We start from the raw sequence: 18,133 nt of genomic DNA on the forward strand, positions 1-18,133 counted from the left end.
GATGGGGAAAAAAATCAAATTTCATTGGAAAAAATAATTTTTAATCAATCTAAAATAACAGTCATAAATATGTAGCGACTGTTTCATTTTTTTGTCTCTTTAAATAGGAGAAACCTGATGGGTTTTACGGCTTGGCTAGATAAAAATGGAACATAGAGAAATATAGAATTGGATGCTCAAACAAAAATATCTATCAAAATCAAAACTATATGCTTTTATGAGGACCATAGATTTGGAAGCTCATACAAAAATATCTATCAAAATCACATGTGTTTGTGTGTGTCAGAGAGGGAGAGGGAGAGACTTGAGGCATGACTGAACTCGACGTTATCACTGTAGTAAAAATGGGCTGAATAGCAGCATGTCATGACATTTGGGCTATGGCGAGGGACGAGGGCTTTCTAGGCCAAGCATGTCTTTCGAGAAGCCAATAGGGCTACAAATTGGGTGGCTGGCTGGCTGCTTACGTGGCCAGTCACTTTGAAGGTATCTTGTGGGCTGGAGACGGTGAGGTACCCTGAGCACTTTGGGGAATTTTATTTTCTGACTTTATTGGGTGCATTCATACTCGTCAGGTATGAATATACCCGCTCTAACAAAAAAAAAAAAAAATTGCATCCATCAATCCAGGTGGCAAGGCCTGGATCTAATTATGGACGTGATCCACCAACATTTAGAGGGACCCAATCCGGGTTAACGGGTTTTTGGTTTCGGTAGCCACCCGCATCCAAGAGACGACCCGCTATGGAACCCGCTAGAAATGGACAGTTCCGCGTACATTCCCTCCCAAACCGCCCAAAAAATTCGAAACCCTTCTTTTCGTTTTCCCCCTCTAAACCCCAAGAACCCTCCTACCATAGAGCTCACGGAAGCCGCCATGGAGACGGAGTCGAGAGATCCAGGCATGGATCCAAGAATTGGGTCGCCGGCGCCGTCGTCGAGGAAGCCGCGGCTCTTCATCAAGAAAATGGTGCTGCGGAACTTCAAATCCTACGCCGGCGAGCAGCGGATTGGCCCCTTCCACAAGGTCTTTCCAGTCTCCCCTGACCTACTCCTTATTTTACTATAAATTATTCTTTCTTGAGATTGTTAAGGATCAGATGCCGTTTAGGCGTTGTTGTTGTTTTTTTTTTTTTTTTTTTTTTTTTTTTTTTGCTAAGAACGGGCATATCATACTACACGGGTACGAATACACCCAGCAGAATCTGCAAACAAAAGGCCCCGGAATGCCGTTTAGGCGTTGTTCGCCAGCGCCATTTTCCCTAATTTTCGTGACTTTCTGTCGAACTAATTTCATAATTTTTTGGGTATTTGTCTATATAGAGGGGATTGAAGTGGCGTCATCTGCAAACCCTAGAATCGATTTTTTTGGGGGAATTTTTGATTTTCTTGTTACTCCTCTAAATCAACATCCTATTTTGGCAGAGCTTTTCGGCGGTTGTAGGGCCTAACGGGAGCGGAAAAAGCAATGTCATCGATGCAATGCTCTTTGTGTTTGGGAAGCGGGCAAAGCAGGTAAATTTCCATTCCGGTATAAACTGACCCATCAAATGCGAAGAGATCCTATCATGCTTCGCCTGTACTTTTTTGGTCTTGAAATCTTGAGGTTTTCTAGGTCTATCACGACTTACCAATCAAAGAGGAAAAGCTATTAATGATAAAAACTGAATGGTGATCAATATAATTCGTCACCAGTTACTTATGATTTTTTTCAACGATACTAATGCTGGTTGTTTTGATTGAAGATGCGCCTGAACAAAGTATCCGAGCTGATACATCATTCCAGCAACCACCAAAACCTGGAAAGCGCTGGGGTTTCTGTTCACTTTCAAGAAATTATTGATCTGGTATGCCTTTTGCTGTTTGGAGATTAATTATCATACCAGACTCTCATTTTTGGGTGCTCTGATCATTCAGGATGATGAAACCTACAAGGCTGTTGAGGGCAGCGACTTTATCATTACTAGAGTTGCATTCCGGGACAATTCTTCTAAGTACTACATAAATGATCGTGGAAGTAATTTCACTGAGGTCACCAAGAAGCTGAAAGCAAAAGGAGTGGATTTGGACAACAATCGGTTTTTGATCCTCCAGGTCTGTGATCTATTACCATCATTATTATTATTATTTTGAGTACTTGGGCCCATAATTTGCAAGAGTTGTTCTCAAAAATATCTTATTTGGCGAAGGCTTAGGCTTTAAAAGAAATGATTGGAAAATAATGGCTCATACTTAAAATCCCTAGTAGTTGGGGTAAAGGATGCTGGTTATATTGTACAAAATCAAGCCCAAAAAGAAATTGGTTTATGATCTTATTCCCTGTTGGTGCAATTGGATTCTACTAAAGGAAAGTAACTTTTTCTTTCTTCCCCTAACCAAATGACATTTGCATGATTGCTACTCAGGGTGAAGTTGAGCAGATCTCACTAATGAAACCAAAGGCTCAAGGGCCCCATGATGAAGGCTTCTTAGAATATCTTGAGGATATCATTGGAACAAATCAATATATAGACAAGATTGAAGAAGCCTATAAACAGTAAGTTGATATTTTAATTTCTTTCCTTGAAAAAATCTGGCACTGCACATCTCTTCATTCTTCAACTTTTTGATATATTCTTGGTTTACATATGCATGCAAGCTAGAAATTTAATGCTAAGGTATAACTACTTTAGTGGATTCTTAAATTGCTTGATTGGCAAAGAGGAGTAGTGTATAGTCATGCTAGCATTGCTCTGCACATAACTTATTTTAAAACTAACAATTATGGGAATGCTAGTCATGTGCTAATATATATATATTTCAAAAAAAAAACTTGTAGAGCAAAGCTGCTGCATGATAGCATGTCGTATGGACAAGGTGTTATATATTCCATTTTCTTGCATTCGGTGATTTCCAATGTCCACATAAATTCATTTAGATTTTAGAATATTCTTTGCATTCACTGCAAAAGATCGAGGAATGAACATATCAACATAATATACTGCATTGGATGATACCATGTCTCCTCATGAGAAGTCAAATAATCAAGAAGTATGCTTAAATTGACAACTCATGGTGATATATACAGTAGACTAGTCGCAAGGGAGGGACACACATACATCTATAAACCACGTTATTGAGGTACTGGAAGAATAGGGGTATAAATCATATAAAGTCTGGAGTGAGGCGACATTGCTCTTGCTTCACAGTTCAGACATGGATGATTGGAATAGATAATATTGTAAATTATTAGATCAGAATATGATTAATTTTTTCGAGTGAAACATACATAGAAGAACCAAGTAGACTGACATAAACATTTGGAGGTTATTATAGCTGAACTAGTGGAATTGTTGAAATAATGTAGAGGGGGCAAGGCCTTAGGACATATGGTATTCTGGCAGTTGTGTGGAGGATTATGCTATTATTTAGGCTGGGCTGGTTGATCAAATTACTAGTGAGATTCTGAAACAGTGAATATGCTCGATAATTGGAGAAGAGAAAGTGTTATAATTTTATAATTCTAATCTATAAGAACATAGATGATGCATAGAAATACCCTTTCTTTAAAGGAATCAATTTTACAAGCCAGAGAGAAATCATGAAACCAGCTGAGCTAATAATAAGACCTGCAACAAGCATATTTGAGAATTGAGAACCAACCAGTTTCGTTTCATGCAATGTCTCAAGTGTTGGAAAGATATACCTATAGGAGGTGGAACGTGCATTTAGTTAGTATAAGTCGTACATGTCATATGGCATATTACCATGTGTGGTTGTTTGGTGGGCATCAACAGATGATGCTCATTATGTTATTGAGCTTGTTAGTGAGACATTTCAGGGTGCAAAAAATTTGTATGAATGTGAACCACTTGTTGTGAGAGTGTTGAGCTCCTATTTTTACGGGGTACACCAATGATCATTTTAAAAATTTATAGGTTACATCCTTTCCTTTAACCTTTCTTGGAGGCGCGTTGATGCGTCAGGAGTTATTTTCAGTGTTTTTTCAATATTTACTTTTAGCTTTAGGGGGTCATTGAAGTTTCTATGTTGTACTTGGAGAAATAAACAGGCTGGAGACCTTTCTACCTTCTTCCTCTAATCCTCTCGCTAGTCCTCTCCCTTCTCCACTCTTAATCTTCTCTATTCTTTTCCAATTTCTCCTCATTTCCACTGCTTGTGAAGCAATTATCTTCTGTAAATCAGATCTGAGTTCAGATCTCATACCTGTTTTTGTGTTAACAACAGAAAAGGGCCTCCATAATATGGGTGCCCCTCGGAACTTAGAATTTTTTTTTTTATAATTCTTCTTGCACATCTCTGACTCCTCAATTTGCAAAAAGTGGAGTATGTTTTGGAAGACAATCCCAGATGCAATTTTGGCATCTGGTAGGGAAGGAAAGAAAATCCATATGATTCAGGGAGATGCCAGGTCAAAGAAAAGGATTTGCGAGAGCATTTCTCGATACTTCTTCGGCAGATATGCTCGAGTTGTTCAGATAGCTGAACTTCTTAGATCCGGCTGTTTCTGTGTTTTGGCTTCGTACTGGCTTAGGATCATGGTATATCTTTGTCTTACACCTCCACTTTTATCCATATATCCTTTCCTTTTTTTCTCCTGTAAAAGTGTTTGCTTATTGCATATTTTTTACTTTATTTATGAAATTTTACCACAGTTATGTGAAAACATCATTCTAGTCATGTCATTTGCGGAGCTGATAGCTTTTATCCTTACAAAGATTCTTCACATCATTGCTATACAAAATTTTGGTCTTTGTAGGCTTGAGGTCCTCAATGAAAAACGTACTGCAGCAGTGCAGTTGGTGAAGTTAGCTGAGAAAGAAAGGGACAGCTTGGAGGTGAAATACATGCTTTGTCTTCTTGCACTGTTCGTAATAAAGGAACTAATTTTATGTACATGCTGTTCTGTAGAGTGTCAAGAATGAAGCAGAAGCCTATATGCTGAAGGAACTAACCCTTCTGAAATGGCAAGAGAAGGCGACTAAATTGGCCTATGATGATGCTACCTCCCGTATTGCTCCATTGCGAGAGAATGTATCCAGCTTGCAAGAAAATCTCACAAATGAAAGGTCGTCATGTCACTGCTTCTTGATACTTTGCAAATATAGAAAATGTGCTAGCTAAAAATGTTGCTTCATATCCCAGGGAGAAGATTCAACAAAATTCTACAGCCTTGAAGGAACTAGAGGTTGTGTACAACAGATATATGAAAAGACAAGAGGTATATTTGCTTGTGAAGACATTTGATGCTCTCCATTAGCCTCACTAGACACAGAGCTCAGGGCTAATCATGACAAGCAAGTAGTTTTCCTTTGTCCCATGATACTTATTGTCAACCTAACTTGAATTCTGTCCATATATTATTTTTATTATTGTATATTTTAAGTATGAAAATGCATGTCTTACAGTGGCAGGTAATGTCACATTAATAATTTCAGAAAGTGATAATTTGGTCAGCAATCTTTTTTAAACAGGAATTAGTCTACATTCGGATGCTCTTGTCAGCAAGATTTCATTTGGTTATTACAATGTTTAACTTCTAGCTTAAATAAGGTCATGCAAAATGATGGCCACTGTTTGCACATTTGAAAAGTACGAGTATTTCTTTTTATTTTCCCCAGAAAACCTATATGAGTGTGAGAGATGAGTGAGTCACTTGATATTAGTTAGTTATATGCAGAGGTTTCTCTTTTCTTTTTTTCTTTTCCCACTCAGTCATGTAGACATGGCAGAGGATGCACATCGATAGCATTGTTAATAACAATGATATTTAATTAGTATGACAGCAATATAGAAACTAATGTGCAATAGAGCAAGTTGATAATACTAATTAGCATCGACAAATGTGCAACGAATTTCTGTGTTATACATACCATTACGGTTGGGGACACTATCTAATTTATTATCAGATGCACAATAATCTTATGCAAATAACCAGCTTTTCAAATCAATCAAATTTGTCCAGTCTAAATCTCATTTTCCACGGGATTTTCATGTGCACTGGCGTAATTGTTTTTTCCCCTAGTGATCTATCATGCTTGGCTATGTGTATAGATGAGCTTTTAAAACTAACCAATTGTTTTATCTAGTCCAAGTATTTGCTGTACACTGGGATAACTTTTTTCTTTCCTCCCCTTAATGCAAACCTTGATGCAAATTTTTCCTGGCTTCCTAATTTTTAAACACAAGTTTTCGTACGCTGTCATTACTCCAAACCCCTGAAAGAATTTGCGTTGCTACTTTTTAAATCTTTCCACTTTAAACATCATCTATGTTATCCCTTAATATGCATTTTGATGATGTGTTCTTAATGTTGCCATATGCATGTGGTACTAACTGCATTTTCTTCTTGGTACTTATGCTGATGAAATGTTCAGGAGCTTGATACTGACATGAGGACTTGCAAAGAACAATTCAAGGAGTTTGAGAGACAAGATGTGAAATATCGAGAAGATTTAAAGCACCTAAAGCAAAAAATCAAAAAAACAGAGAACAAACTTGAAAAGGTATTTCAAATATTTCATATATATTCCAGCTAAGAAATGATATGCACCTGAGTCACTTCTAAAGGAGAATGAGGAATCTTCGAATCACAGGACACATCTAAAATTGATGAGCTTCTAAAGGAGAATGAGGAATCTTCAAATCTTATTCCAAAACTTGAGCAAGAGATTCCAAAGCTGCAACGCCTCCTGCTGGATGAAGAAAAAATCTTGGAAGAAATAAAAGAAAGATCTAAAGGTGAACCTTTTCTCAAAACATCTATCATCTCTTTATTGATCTTAGCCATCTTTTTGATCAATTCCTTGGTTACTACTGTTCTATTGAGTATTCTTTGCTTTATTTTCTTTTCTCGAGAGACAGATGAAACTGAGAGGCATCGCTCTGAGCTCATGGAGGTTCGCGCGGAGTTGGAACCTTGGGAGAACCAACTGATTGGGCACAAAGGAAAACTTGATGTTGCTTGTGCTGAAAGTAAGCTTTTGAAACAAAAGGTGGGTGTACCTTTATTTTGACTAATGGAGTATACATTGAATTTATATAAAAACCAAGACTAGGAGCATACAGTTATTGTAATCATATTGACTAATCTGATTTTTTTTAAGCATTTTGACACTTTCTATCTTGTTATACATACTAAGTAAAATCTTGGGAATTTTTATGGTATATATTTATTTTTTGTTTCACATGGCAGGACTCTTTTCTTAATCTTTCTTTTCCTTCTACTTATCTGCATGGCTTAGTCATGTATCATGCAGTCTGCGAAACTCTCTAGTTAGAACTTGTACACTTGTGATACTGTCTTTGAGCTGGTTTGATCATTTCCATCTTTCTTCAGCATGATGCTGCTCAGGCAGCATTTGAGGATGCTCAGCGACAAATGGACGATATAGTGGGCAAAATCAAACAAAAGAAGACACATAATGCTGAGGTCCAAACTATGATAGAGAAAAACAGGCTTGAAGCATCGGAGGCTCGTAAACTGGAACAGGTATCCATTTGTATCATAACTCCATCCTACCTTTCCCCTGCTGTGTAGTTATTTTATAGTATAATTTATAAAAATGGGACGCTCCACAGGAATGCATAAAGAAGCAAGAATTACTTATTCCTCTTGAACAAGCAGCCAGGCAGAAAGTTACAGAATTTATGTCTATTCTGGAATCAGAAAGGAGTCAGGGGTCTGTTCTAAAAGCAATATTGCATGCTAAAGAGTCAAAGGAAATAGAAGGAATTTATGGTCGATTAGGGCATCTTGGTGCAATTGATGGTGAGTTTTGTTCACATATATTTGATTTACTTAAGATTGCCTTCAAATTTTTATATATATAAAATCTTATCTTGATGGCTCAAAGCTTATTGTAAGTATTGGTTTCTTGGTTTGTACTGTACATTTGTTCAGATGCTATTTTTGGTAGAAGAGTGGTAAATTTCTTGTATTTCAGGTTTTTATCACGTTGCATATTAAGGCATTATCATAATTTCGTAGCCTTATTTGCAAATGCTTAGTGCATATGCATGCTGAAACTGTATTTTCTATTTTTATAAGAAAATATGCTATTCAGAAATGTGCTCACTGTTTCTTTAATTTAGTTAATTACACCATAGTGTTATGAGATGCTGCTAGGTCTGATTTATAATTTGTTGGCAAGATGATGTTTTTGGGGCCTAGAATTAGTGATATGCCTAACATAATAGCAGAGTGCAAGTTGTAGATGCAAGCTTTCATGATCAAAAGTAGTCACATGTCTCAGACTGAATTATGCTGTGAAAGAATATCTTTGGAATTGTTTTACTTGGACCAATATTTGATGGCATAACTGCTACTGATGCTTCAAAGTCATAGGTTGGGGGGCAAATAATAGGTTGAGCTTTGCTTAAAGATAATGCATGCCAGTGTATTCCAGTAACTTTCATGCTCTGGTAGACTGAAAAGAATTTAAACAGAAATCTTATCCATTACCCTGGGCGTGTGGGGGGTTTGACACCTTTCTGGTCATCATTCACTTGTAAGACTGTGCGAAAGGAAAGACCTGGAATCATTCTTTCATGTCGATATGTGGAATTTGTATCCCTTTCTGCTGGACACTTAAAATTCCATATCTATGTGTTATTTATTTCTCCATCATTATCTCTATCATTCAATCTCTTTGTTTTTTAACAACCCTGCTCCATTACCCCAAACTGCGAGGGGAGGGTATGCTCTGGTTTGTGGATACTTATATTAGTAAATTCGACTTGCTGCAGGAAAATATAATGTTGCCATATCAACAGCATGTCCTGGACTTGATTTCATTGTGGTCGAGACAACACTTGCAGCACAAGCATGTGTGGAGTTGCTTCGAAGGAAAAATCTGGGCATCGCAACTTTCATGATCCTGGTACTTGCTAGCTGGTTTACGTTTTACTTCCTAAAATTTTTCTGCATGTCCTTTCTGCAACTCTCCGCCATGTTGCATAGGTTAGATAGCTACATAAATAGTTTGCCTATGATAAAAAAATTTATATACCTTGTATTTTATCTTGCCGACCACCATGTGCTTGCGCGAACTGTGTAGGTCAATATAAATGCTGGAAGTTTAAAGTATTTTTCTAGTATTGGTTGGGCATACAATTACCATACATTAGAGTTAAACAATGGTTCAGAATCTTTTTATCTCTGATCACCTTTCTCTGACCTTCAAAGAGTAGTAGTAGTATTCTTTTTCATGTTTACTAGCAAAAGGGCAATGACAAAGGCATGTCTACTGAAAGATAAGTATATATAATAATGAATACAAACAAAATAAATTAAGAAATAACCCAAGAAAAAGTAAAAACAGAATGTAAAACAGAATACAGGAGAAAAGGATAAGAAGATACAACACAACTAAACTAAAAAAAATACATAACTAAAAAATGTTAATAAAAAAAATGATGAAGTAGCAAGAGGAATATCTGATGGATGGATGTGATCTTATGAGCTATTGATTTATTTGGAATACTTAGTTATGTATTTTCTTTTTTCTCCACAGGAATAGAAGGAGAGTGATCTACTTTGTCTTTTCTAGAGAAGATACTATGCTTTAACTTCACCGTGTTGTTAGGTTGCTTTACGTATTTTTGCCTTTTCCCTCTTAAATTGTCTATGAGCATCAAATTGTCACTGAAGGTCACTAAAGGTTTGATTTTGCATATTTCTTGATTATTCTTTTAATCTTTAGGTGCCCCCTACTTCCAATTATTCACTGAATATTGTATTTATTAAGCGGGGTGGCATAAGTGCTTGAGAGATTGCTTTATGTTTTTGTCATCATAATAGGAAAAGTGATGAGGGGTTTTATAGGTGACTAGGTACATAAAGAATTAAATATAGTCAATCCTCCTCCCTCCCTCCTTGTTTGCTTGCTCTCTCACACTCTCCAGTGCTAATAATCATAATTAATTTCAGCAAAGTGCTTTTATTACGTGGATTCCATATTGAAGGTGAACAACATTTCAAGATCCCAAGGGTGAATTTTGGGCTTAGTTGCATTGAGACCCAAGGATGAATTTTGGGTTTAGTTGCATTGATCTCTCCATCAATGACCAACTTTAAAGCCTTTTATGATTGATTTGTCTGTACCATATCCATTGTAAAGATCTGGAAATCTATCTTTTTTCCCCTTCCCATAAACACTGACATTGGTGTTGTCTAAGGCACTTGAGTGAGGCGAGGCAGCTCTGGAGCACCTCAAAAATCCTTAAGCATGGTGGATTTAGCAATGCATTGTTTAGTTAAGCACCTAGGCCAAGGTGAGAAGCATTAGGTTGCAAGCCTATTCTTAAGGGAGGCAATTTTGTGACTTCATATGCCAACTCGATTGACAACGGACTTGAGATAAGAATGTTTGGGTTTGACATAAATATATTTTAGTTGTAAATGGGTCGACTTGTCTTAGACCATTTACTAAATGGGTTGATTTTAGGTCCGGAGTCTGAACTATTTAACTTGTCTAACTTGTTTTGACCTGTTAATAATTAGGTCAATTGACATGGTTACAGCCCAACCCATTTAAGACCCTTTTAACATGTTATCATAGAGCTGACTTAATTAGACCTGTTTATTGTGCATGTCGAGTCAAGTTACTTGCTTAATAAAAAGGTGGGGTTTTGTTTGGATTTTTGACCTGATTAATAAACTGGTCAGATTGGGTTGACTAGTTTCCCCTGGTGCCTATATGTCAACCTAACCTGAACCATACCAGACCTGATCCATTACCCACCCTAACTCTCTTTTATGCCTTTTTTTCCTGAGAGTGGTGTTAAAGTTATTTTGTCCAGCGAACTTGATATCAAATGAGGGTTAATGGAGGAGGCTAATTCTGACAAGAGATAGACAAGTATAATGATGATTATAGATCTAGTGGAGATGGAAGCGACGAGACTTCTAGTTGTGATTAATATGACAATGCTTGAAGGCTTGAATGTTGAAGCTACTCTAGGATGGTAGATATTTACTTTTGTTGTTATGTTTTGTGTAGAAATACGTTCTAAAAAGTGGGAATTTGATGTTGTTTGAACTTCATAGATAGTTTAGGATGTCCAATTGTTAACTTTTGCTGCCTTTTGTAAAAACATGTCAGGTGAAGTGGTTTTTTCATTGATGTTTTGAAATATGTGGAAAATGATGTCTAATCTTCTAGATGATTATGATTTGGGATGTTAAAATTTGAACAATTAACGTTATGATGGTAGTGTTGTTTTTAGATACAAATGGTATTTATTTTTAATGATTTTCTTGAATTTTCTTTAAATTGGTGCCTTGCTTCTTTAGATGAGCGCCTTTAGAAAGAGCATACAACATTAAGGGCTCCTTTTACTTTTGACAACCTTGACTAACATAATTCCTACTCATATAGATCATGATTTTTTCTTTGTTGTACGCTCTTTCTGCAAAGAAGCTATTTTGAATCTCTTGACGTCAGATCTAGATTATACTATATTATCGACTTAAAAAAATCCTTATGTTTATCAAATCTAAACTCTTATTTGCACATTTATTTGCCATAACTCCTTCAACTTGTCTCCTTTATCCTTGCCGTCCAGCAACAACAGAAATCTTAGTTCACTGAATTTTTCACCTAAATGTTAAATACAGCCTTGTTTTGGGAAACACTACGCAAGTTATGGCATCTTGCCTATGTTGTTGCTGAGCTGTCATGCTTGAAGTATAAATTGTTTATATTCTAATGCAGGAAAAACAGGTAGATCATCTACGCAAGTTGAAGGAGAAAGTCAAAACCCCCGAGGGAGTTCCTCGCCTTTTTGATCTGGTTACAGTAAAGGATGAGAGGCTGAAGCTAGCCTTTTTTGCTGCATTGGGAAACACTGTTGTAGCAAAAGACCTTGATCAAGTAAGGTTCTTTACTCTTTTCATGACTTCCACAGTTCTGGTTTCCATGAAAATTGGTATACATGGTGGGACAATCTTCTTGCTTTGTGTTTCTGAGATGATATGCTGTCACCACCTGGCTAACCAAATGTTATGCTTTTATTTTGGCTGCTAGGAATGATTCATATACTTGTGCCTAAAATTTTTCAGCAGTGTGTAATTTATTCTGAGCTGTCACTAAGAAAACTATCTGTTCACAGAAGGTCCTGTGCGAGTAAATATTAGCCGCTGTTGAGCAGCTTGAGCTGACATTTATTAAAGGAGAGATTAGATTTTTCCGGTGCTTTATTTTAGGAATTTTTATGGACTCATTGTTGCTACTTGTCTGTACGGGTTTCATGGTTGGTCTTGCAAGACTTCATCGGCTATTACCTTTTCCTTCTTGGAGACTCAGCCTATGATGCAAAAAATCATCTCCTGATAGTAATGATTGAAAAAAAATTGTTCATCTTTGATTGAAGTCCTTTTCCTTCTTGTGTTAGGCTACTAGAATTGCGTATGGTGGAGAGAGAGAATTTCGACGTGTGGTGACACTGGAAGGTGCACTTTTTGAGAAGTCTGGTACAATGAGTGGTGGTGGGGGCAAGCCCCGAGGTGGTAAGATGGGTACATCAATCAGGGAAAGTGTTTCAGGAGAAGCTGTTGCAAATGCTGACAAGGAGCTCGCACAACTTGTTGACCAACTCAATGACTTGCGTCAAAGAATTGGTGAAGCTACAAGGCGTTATCAGGCCTCTGAGAAAGCTGAAGCCCATTTAGAAATGGAATTAGCTAAGAGTCAGAAGGAGGCAAGTATTTGTTGTGCTTCTGTTTGCAGCAGATAATTTCTATATTGTGTTTCCATGTGCCTCATGACTGTGCACTTGATGCCATGATGTGTTAATTCTCTCTCATGCAGATAGACAGTCTGAATGTTCAACACAGCTACATCGAAAAACAGCTTGATTCACTGAAGTCTGCAACAGAACCGAAAAAAGATGAGGTGAACAGATTGAAGGAGCTGGATAGAATTATATCTGCTGAGCAAGCAGAACTAGAGAGACTTGTTAAATGCTCTAGTAATCTTAAAGAGAGAGTAAGTGGTCAAATATAAGAGTTGGTTTTGAAGAATTCTTACTAGTTTCAAGTTGCAGATACATGGAGAATAACTCCTGTCTTGGTAGAGCATATATGTCCTAAAAGCATGTTCCTTCCACAAGCTTTGTAATTTATCTGCTTTCTGGATAATTTCAGACATATAGTAATGGTTACACAGTTATTGGTACCGGTGGGATTGTGCAACTTTTGATAACTTGTTTGCTTCTTTATGTAATTCTAGGCCACTGAACTTCAGAAGAAAATTGAAAATGCTGGCGGTGAAATGCTGAAAAATCAAAAGTTAAAAGTCATGAAGATCCAGTCTGTGAGTATATGTTTTAGTGGATTGTCTTGGTGCCAGAAAATATCTTGTTGATATCTGCAATCTTCCTTTCAGGATATCGATAAAACCAGTACTGAAATCAACCGCCACAGAGTTAAGATCGCTACTGGAGAGAAGATGGTAAAAAAATTGACTAAAGGAATTGAAGAGTCAAAGAAGGAAAAAGAAAAATTTATTGAGGAGAAGGAGAAAATGATGACTGTTTTTAAAGAGATAGAGCAGAAGGCATTTTTGGTTCAAGAAAACTATAAAAAAACTCAAGAGGTATTAAGCTAGCTTTTGTTAACCTGGTGTTAGTGACTAAAGTAATTGTTAAATGCATGGCTTCATCTCAAATGCACTGTGCTAATCTTATGCTTTCTGCAGCTCCTTGACCAGCATAAGGATGTACTGGATGAAACAAAGGCAGAATACAACAAACTAAAGAAATCTATGGATGAGCTACGAGCTGCTGAGGTTTTGTTGGATGAACCTATCCAATCCTTTTCTGCTGCTGTTGTTATAACAAACGTCTTACCTTTTTTCGCCGCCATTTACCCACAGTAACATTTACCAATATTACAGGTTGATGTTGATTACAAATTGCAAGATATGAAGAAGCTTATGAAGGACTGGGAAATGAAGGTGAAGGGCTTTAATAAAAAGCTTGATGATATTCAGAGGGATCTTGTGAAACACATGGACCAGTAAGTTGCGATTGCTTTGCATTCCTGAAACTCTCAAGTCAATTGTTCATTTTAGCTTTTTGAATGAGTATATGTGGTGGCAGAATTCAAAAAGATGCAATTGACCCAGAAAAGCTTCAAGCAACTATAAGTGATGAGTCACTAAACGATGCCTGTGATATGAAAAGAGCAATGGAAATAGTGGCATTACTAGAAGCTCAGCTGAAAGACATGAATCCGAACCTGGATTCAGTTTCAGAGTATGAATATTTCATTAGTTGGACTTCTTTCATAACATTGTTGCTCAAAATGCTTAAAAAAGTATTCTGGATTGACCAGATACCGGAAGAAGGCTCTCTTGTATAATGAACGTGTTGAAGAGCTGAATGCCGCAACACAGGAGCGTGATGATCTGAAAAGGCAATATGATGGATTGAGAAAGAAACGGCAAGTGCTTCCTCACTTTCTATTTCAAGTGAATCCATATGTGCACTGACCAGTTAATGTGCTCCTGAAAATATTAATCAGATTGCTGCCTGGTTGAATGACATTTCAGGTTAGACGAATTCATGTTGGGATTCAATATAATATCCCTAAAGTTGAAGGAAATGTATCAGGTATGGCAAATAACTTCTTAAGTTAAATTTTGGGGTGCGTGGCTGGAAATTTTATCTTTCCCTTGTTTTCATTGTCATTTGTATGAACTGTTTGTAACATTGGTTTTTCTTGAGATGGTTTATCAAGATGTATATTCATTTTTTTTTCTCATAATATGAGAGTAGTATTTATAAACCATATATATGGAAAATTTTTAATTTGGACTGCAGATGATCACTCTTGGAGGTGATGCGGAACTGGAACTTGTTGATTCCTTGGATCCTTTCTCAGAAGGTGTTGTTTTCAGTGTTAGGCCCCCCAAGAAAAGCTGGAAGAATATTGCTAATTTATCTGGTGGTGAGAAGGTATGTTCTAGCATCAGACATATCATACTACAATACTCTTATTGCTTACTATGGCCTGCTTGGGTAAGTTCCGCCCTTTTACCTGCCATTTCATAATCTTGGTAACTTACCTCATTTTTACTAGCATAAGATTTGAAAAGTAGAGCATAACATTTGGCTGTATCATACGTATGCTTTTGCTTGAAGCCTTGATTACAATGTCAAAGTCAGGATAGACCTTCACTCTGTTTTAATTTTTTTCCTTACCTCTACTTAAGGCATTTAGAATTTGTTATTTGCAATTATTGAAGCATTGGTAGATGAGATTTCTAGATTAGGATGAAAATAGCTTAAAAAGGTGATATCAATGAAATTTTTTGAGTATAATAGTTGTAACAAAATTGAGTATACAGGCAGTTGCACCTAAATGGTTATAGCGGCAGAGGTAAAAAAATTGAGGAACAAGAGTTTTGCCAAACAAAACTTTCTTTGACTACCTTGAATTAGAAGAAGATAGTGGAGGATGTCTCCAACTGGATCAAACATTGTGTGCAAGTAAAAATTCTGCTCTGTTGAGACCCAAAAGAACATTATGTGAGGCCATAGGACCAGTTCAATTGCATGAATCTGATTGGTGGGAAGTGAGAAGGACCTGTGTATATGCTTGTAAAGAGGAGGAATAATGTGGATGATAATATCAAAGGAATACTAGCAGCGATATCAATAGATGGCAAAATTATGAAAAATCACTTGGGATGACATGAAATTTAGTTTGAAATAAATTGTTTAGCTTGAAGAATCTTGAATCAACCTATGAAATTTAGACAGATGCCAAAATTGTAATTTATCAATATTATTCTGTTGGGTTGAAACTGTTGTTTATATTGGCGAATACTTTCTTTTCTTTTCTATTTAATGACATATGCAAATCAACACTTTTTACTTGTTGAATGTATTGATCTATCAACAAAAAGTACACTTTATAGTTATAATAGAGACACCATTACAAGAAGTTTGAAATAACATTTTACCTTTTTTTTACTTGGACATTCATCATGAATATTTCTCTTTTTTCTTATTATTTTAAAAATTCTTTTCTAGTTCCAAACTGCTTCACCCAAAATATATAAGAAATAAACCAATGTGTCAAAATTATTTCATGGGGTAACAGATCTTGATGCCAATATATGAGACCTTGATGCTCAGATTAAGGTTATGATGGTAGGAAAAAATTGAAGAGTAAAGAAGTAAGAGCCTATTTTAATAAATCTTTCTTCTCAGCGGACACACTAAAAGAAAGCATGGATCAAGCAGGACAAGTCATTGAGTTACAAATTGTTTACATTTTTGTTCATAATGTTAAGTGGCTGATGAGGGTGACTCTCTTGATTTCTTATTAGATGGGTGGGTAAGAACTATTCCATGGATGTGATTGCAATCCAGAGGAAGTGACATTTAATCTAAGAATTTAAGATCACTTGAATATTTTTGTACAACTTCATTGCAATCAGCTCACAAAGAGAGTAGCATATAGAGTATTCCTTTTATATCAGTAATGCTTTGCCAAATTAATCCTTCTCTCTCCCCCCTCAATTTCAAATAATAGAATAAATAAACAAGCAAAATAAATGGAGTTTATTCATTTGACACATTTAACATCCATGCCCTTTGACCGATAAAACTGGTTTTTGGAAATCTGTTGCATAGCCCTTAGTATCATGTCGTCCTCTGCAAGGTGCCGGTATTGGCTTAACATAGAATGTGCTATTTGGCCTGGGCTTACAATAATATAGTTTAGAAATTCAAATGAATGCATAAGGTTGAAAGTGACAAGACTTGAAAACACCAATCAAATATTAAATTCAAACGCATGGAGAAAGTTACTTGTAGTTTAATACCAAAGAAAGATCGCAAAATCCTTGTCTTATACTTACATCCGCTCTATCAAAAGCCTATCCAAAGTTAGGTCTAAACTTCATGTATTTCTTTTTATATCCATTTAAGTCAGATCTGACATACTAATAAGAAACACCCTCCTTCTGAGTCAAATGAAATTACACAAATTCAAATTTCGTAAGAATAAAAATTTACTTCTCACCTTTAATTAAAGTTCCTGAATTTTGGGGGTTGGAATAAAAATTGGCTTTTAAATGCTAAGATATTCCTAAAATCTTAATTGCCAGTACATTCTGTTTTATCTAAATACTGGTATAGCCTAGAGTCCAGATAGAAAAGCCATTTATCATTGTTTGACCAAAACTGATACTTGCAGACGCTTAGTTCGTTAGCTCTTGTATTTGCTCTCCATCATTACAAGCCCACTCCACTGTATGTTATGGATGAGATAGATGCTGCACTGGGTATGTGCTTTCAATTCATTCTTCTATTTGCTTCTTGTCATTATTCTTTTGAGCTGGCTTTTAGCACTGCCTCGTAGATTTCAAAAATGTTTCGATCGTTGGTCATTATGTCAAGGAGCGAACAAGCGATGCCCAATTTATTATCATTAGGTAAGCTCGTTTGTTTTTTTTTTTTTTTCCTGGGTGATTTATGTTCATGCATTGGTTTAATCTTTATTGTTATTGTCAATAGTTGATTTATATTCTTGTTACAGATTTTGTCCCTTGCTAACATGCAACTGTGCGTACCAATTCTTTTGTTTTGCATGCAGTCTAAGAAATAACATGTTTGAACTAGCTGACCGACTCGTAGGCATTTATAAGACTGACAATTGCACTAAGAGTATAACCATCAACCCTGGGAGCTTTGTGGATTGTGGAAAGGCTGCTTAAGTTCGCCTCAGACAGGAGACGACGCTTGCCTAATGCATAACAATCGTACAGCGATGTTTTGATCCTTTTGTGAAATCAAGTTGTAAAATATGGGGCTTTATCATGCAAGCCACGCATTTACTAAGTCTATTCTATTGTGGGCAGAAAAGGGTATCCTCCAAAATATTTAGATCACAAGATTGATATGGACATTAGGGTGGACGCGGAGAACTACATGTTTTCTTTTAATCCCCAATGCTTTCTGCTGGCGTACAGGTAAATGAGAATCGTCTAGTATTTCTCGCTCCGGATTCCTGTAGTGGTGGTCAGGAGAAAAAGGACCTTGCTCAAAAATAATGTGGTGGGTCGTCAAGCAGACTCTTTCATCATGAGTTGTCTGCAACCCTCTGCGATGCTCTGCT

At 36.5% G+C, this 18,133-nt stretch overlaps 1 protein-coding gene across 1 annotated transcript; it reads left to right on the top strand.

Moving 5' to 3' along the window:
• The first annotated feature begins 794 nt into the window (after positions 1-794).
• On the top strand, positions 795-18,018 carry SMC3 (structural maintenance of chromosome 3). Its single transcript, XM_008798319.5, has 28 exons — positions 795-1,027; positions 1,426-1,515; positions 1,746-1,847; positions 1,918-2,094; positions 2,406-2,536; positions 4,760-4,838; positions 4,912-5,069; positions 5,146-5,221; positions 6,378-6,506; positions 6,597-6,741; positions 6,865-6,995; positions 7,340-7,492; positions 7,582-7,771; positions 8,749-8,882; positions 11,718-11,876; positions 12,397-12,702; positions 12,813-12,989; positions 13,233-13,316; positions 13,389-13,598; positions 13,701-13,790; positions 13,899-14,020; positions 14,104-14,259; positions 14,339-14,446; positions 14,556-14,616; positions 14,827-14,961; positions 17,213-17,300; positions 17,378-17,450; positions 17,612-18,018. Exons 1-28 carry the CDS (start codon positions 878-880, stop codon positions 17,730-17,732), a joined length of 3,735 nt encoding a protein of 1,244 aa, XP_008796541.3. The 5' UTR covers positions 795-877; the 3' UTR covers positions 17,733-18,018.
• The last annotated feature ends 115 nt before the right edge of the window (positions 18,019-18,133 follow it).

Source organism: Phoenix dactylifera, chromosome 11, assembly GCF_051530095.1.
Source record: "Phoenix dactylifera cultivar Ajwa chromosome 11, Ajwa_hap1_PhDact_Kaust_v1.1, whole genome shotgun sequence".
Classification (NCBI taxonomy): Eukaryota; Viridiplantae; Streptophyta; class Magnoliopsida; order Arecales; family Arecaceae; genus Phoenix; species Phoenix dactylifera.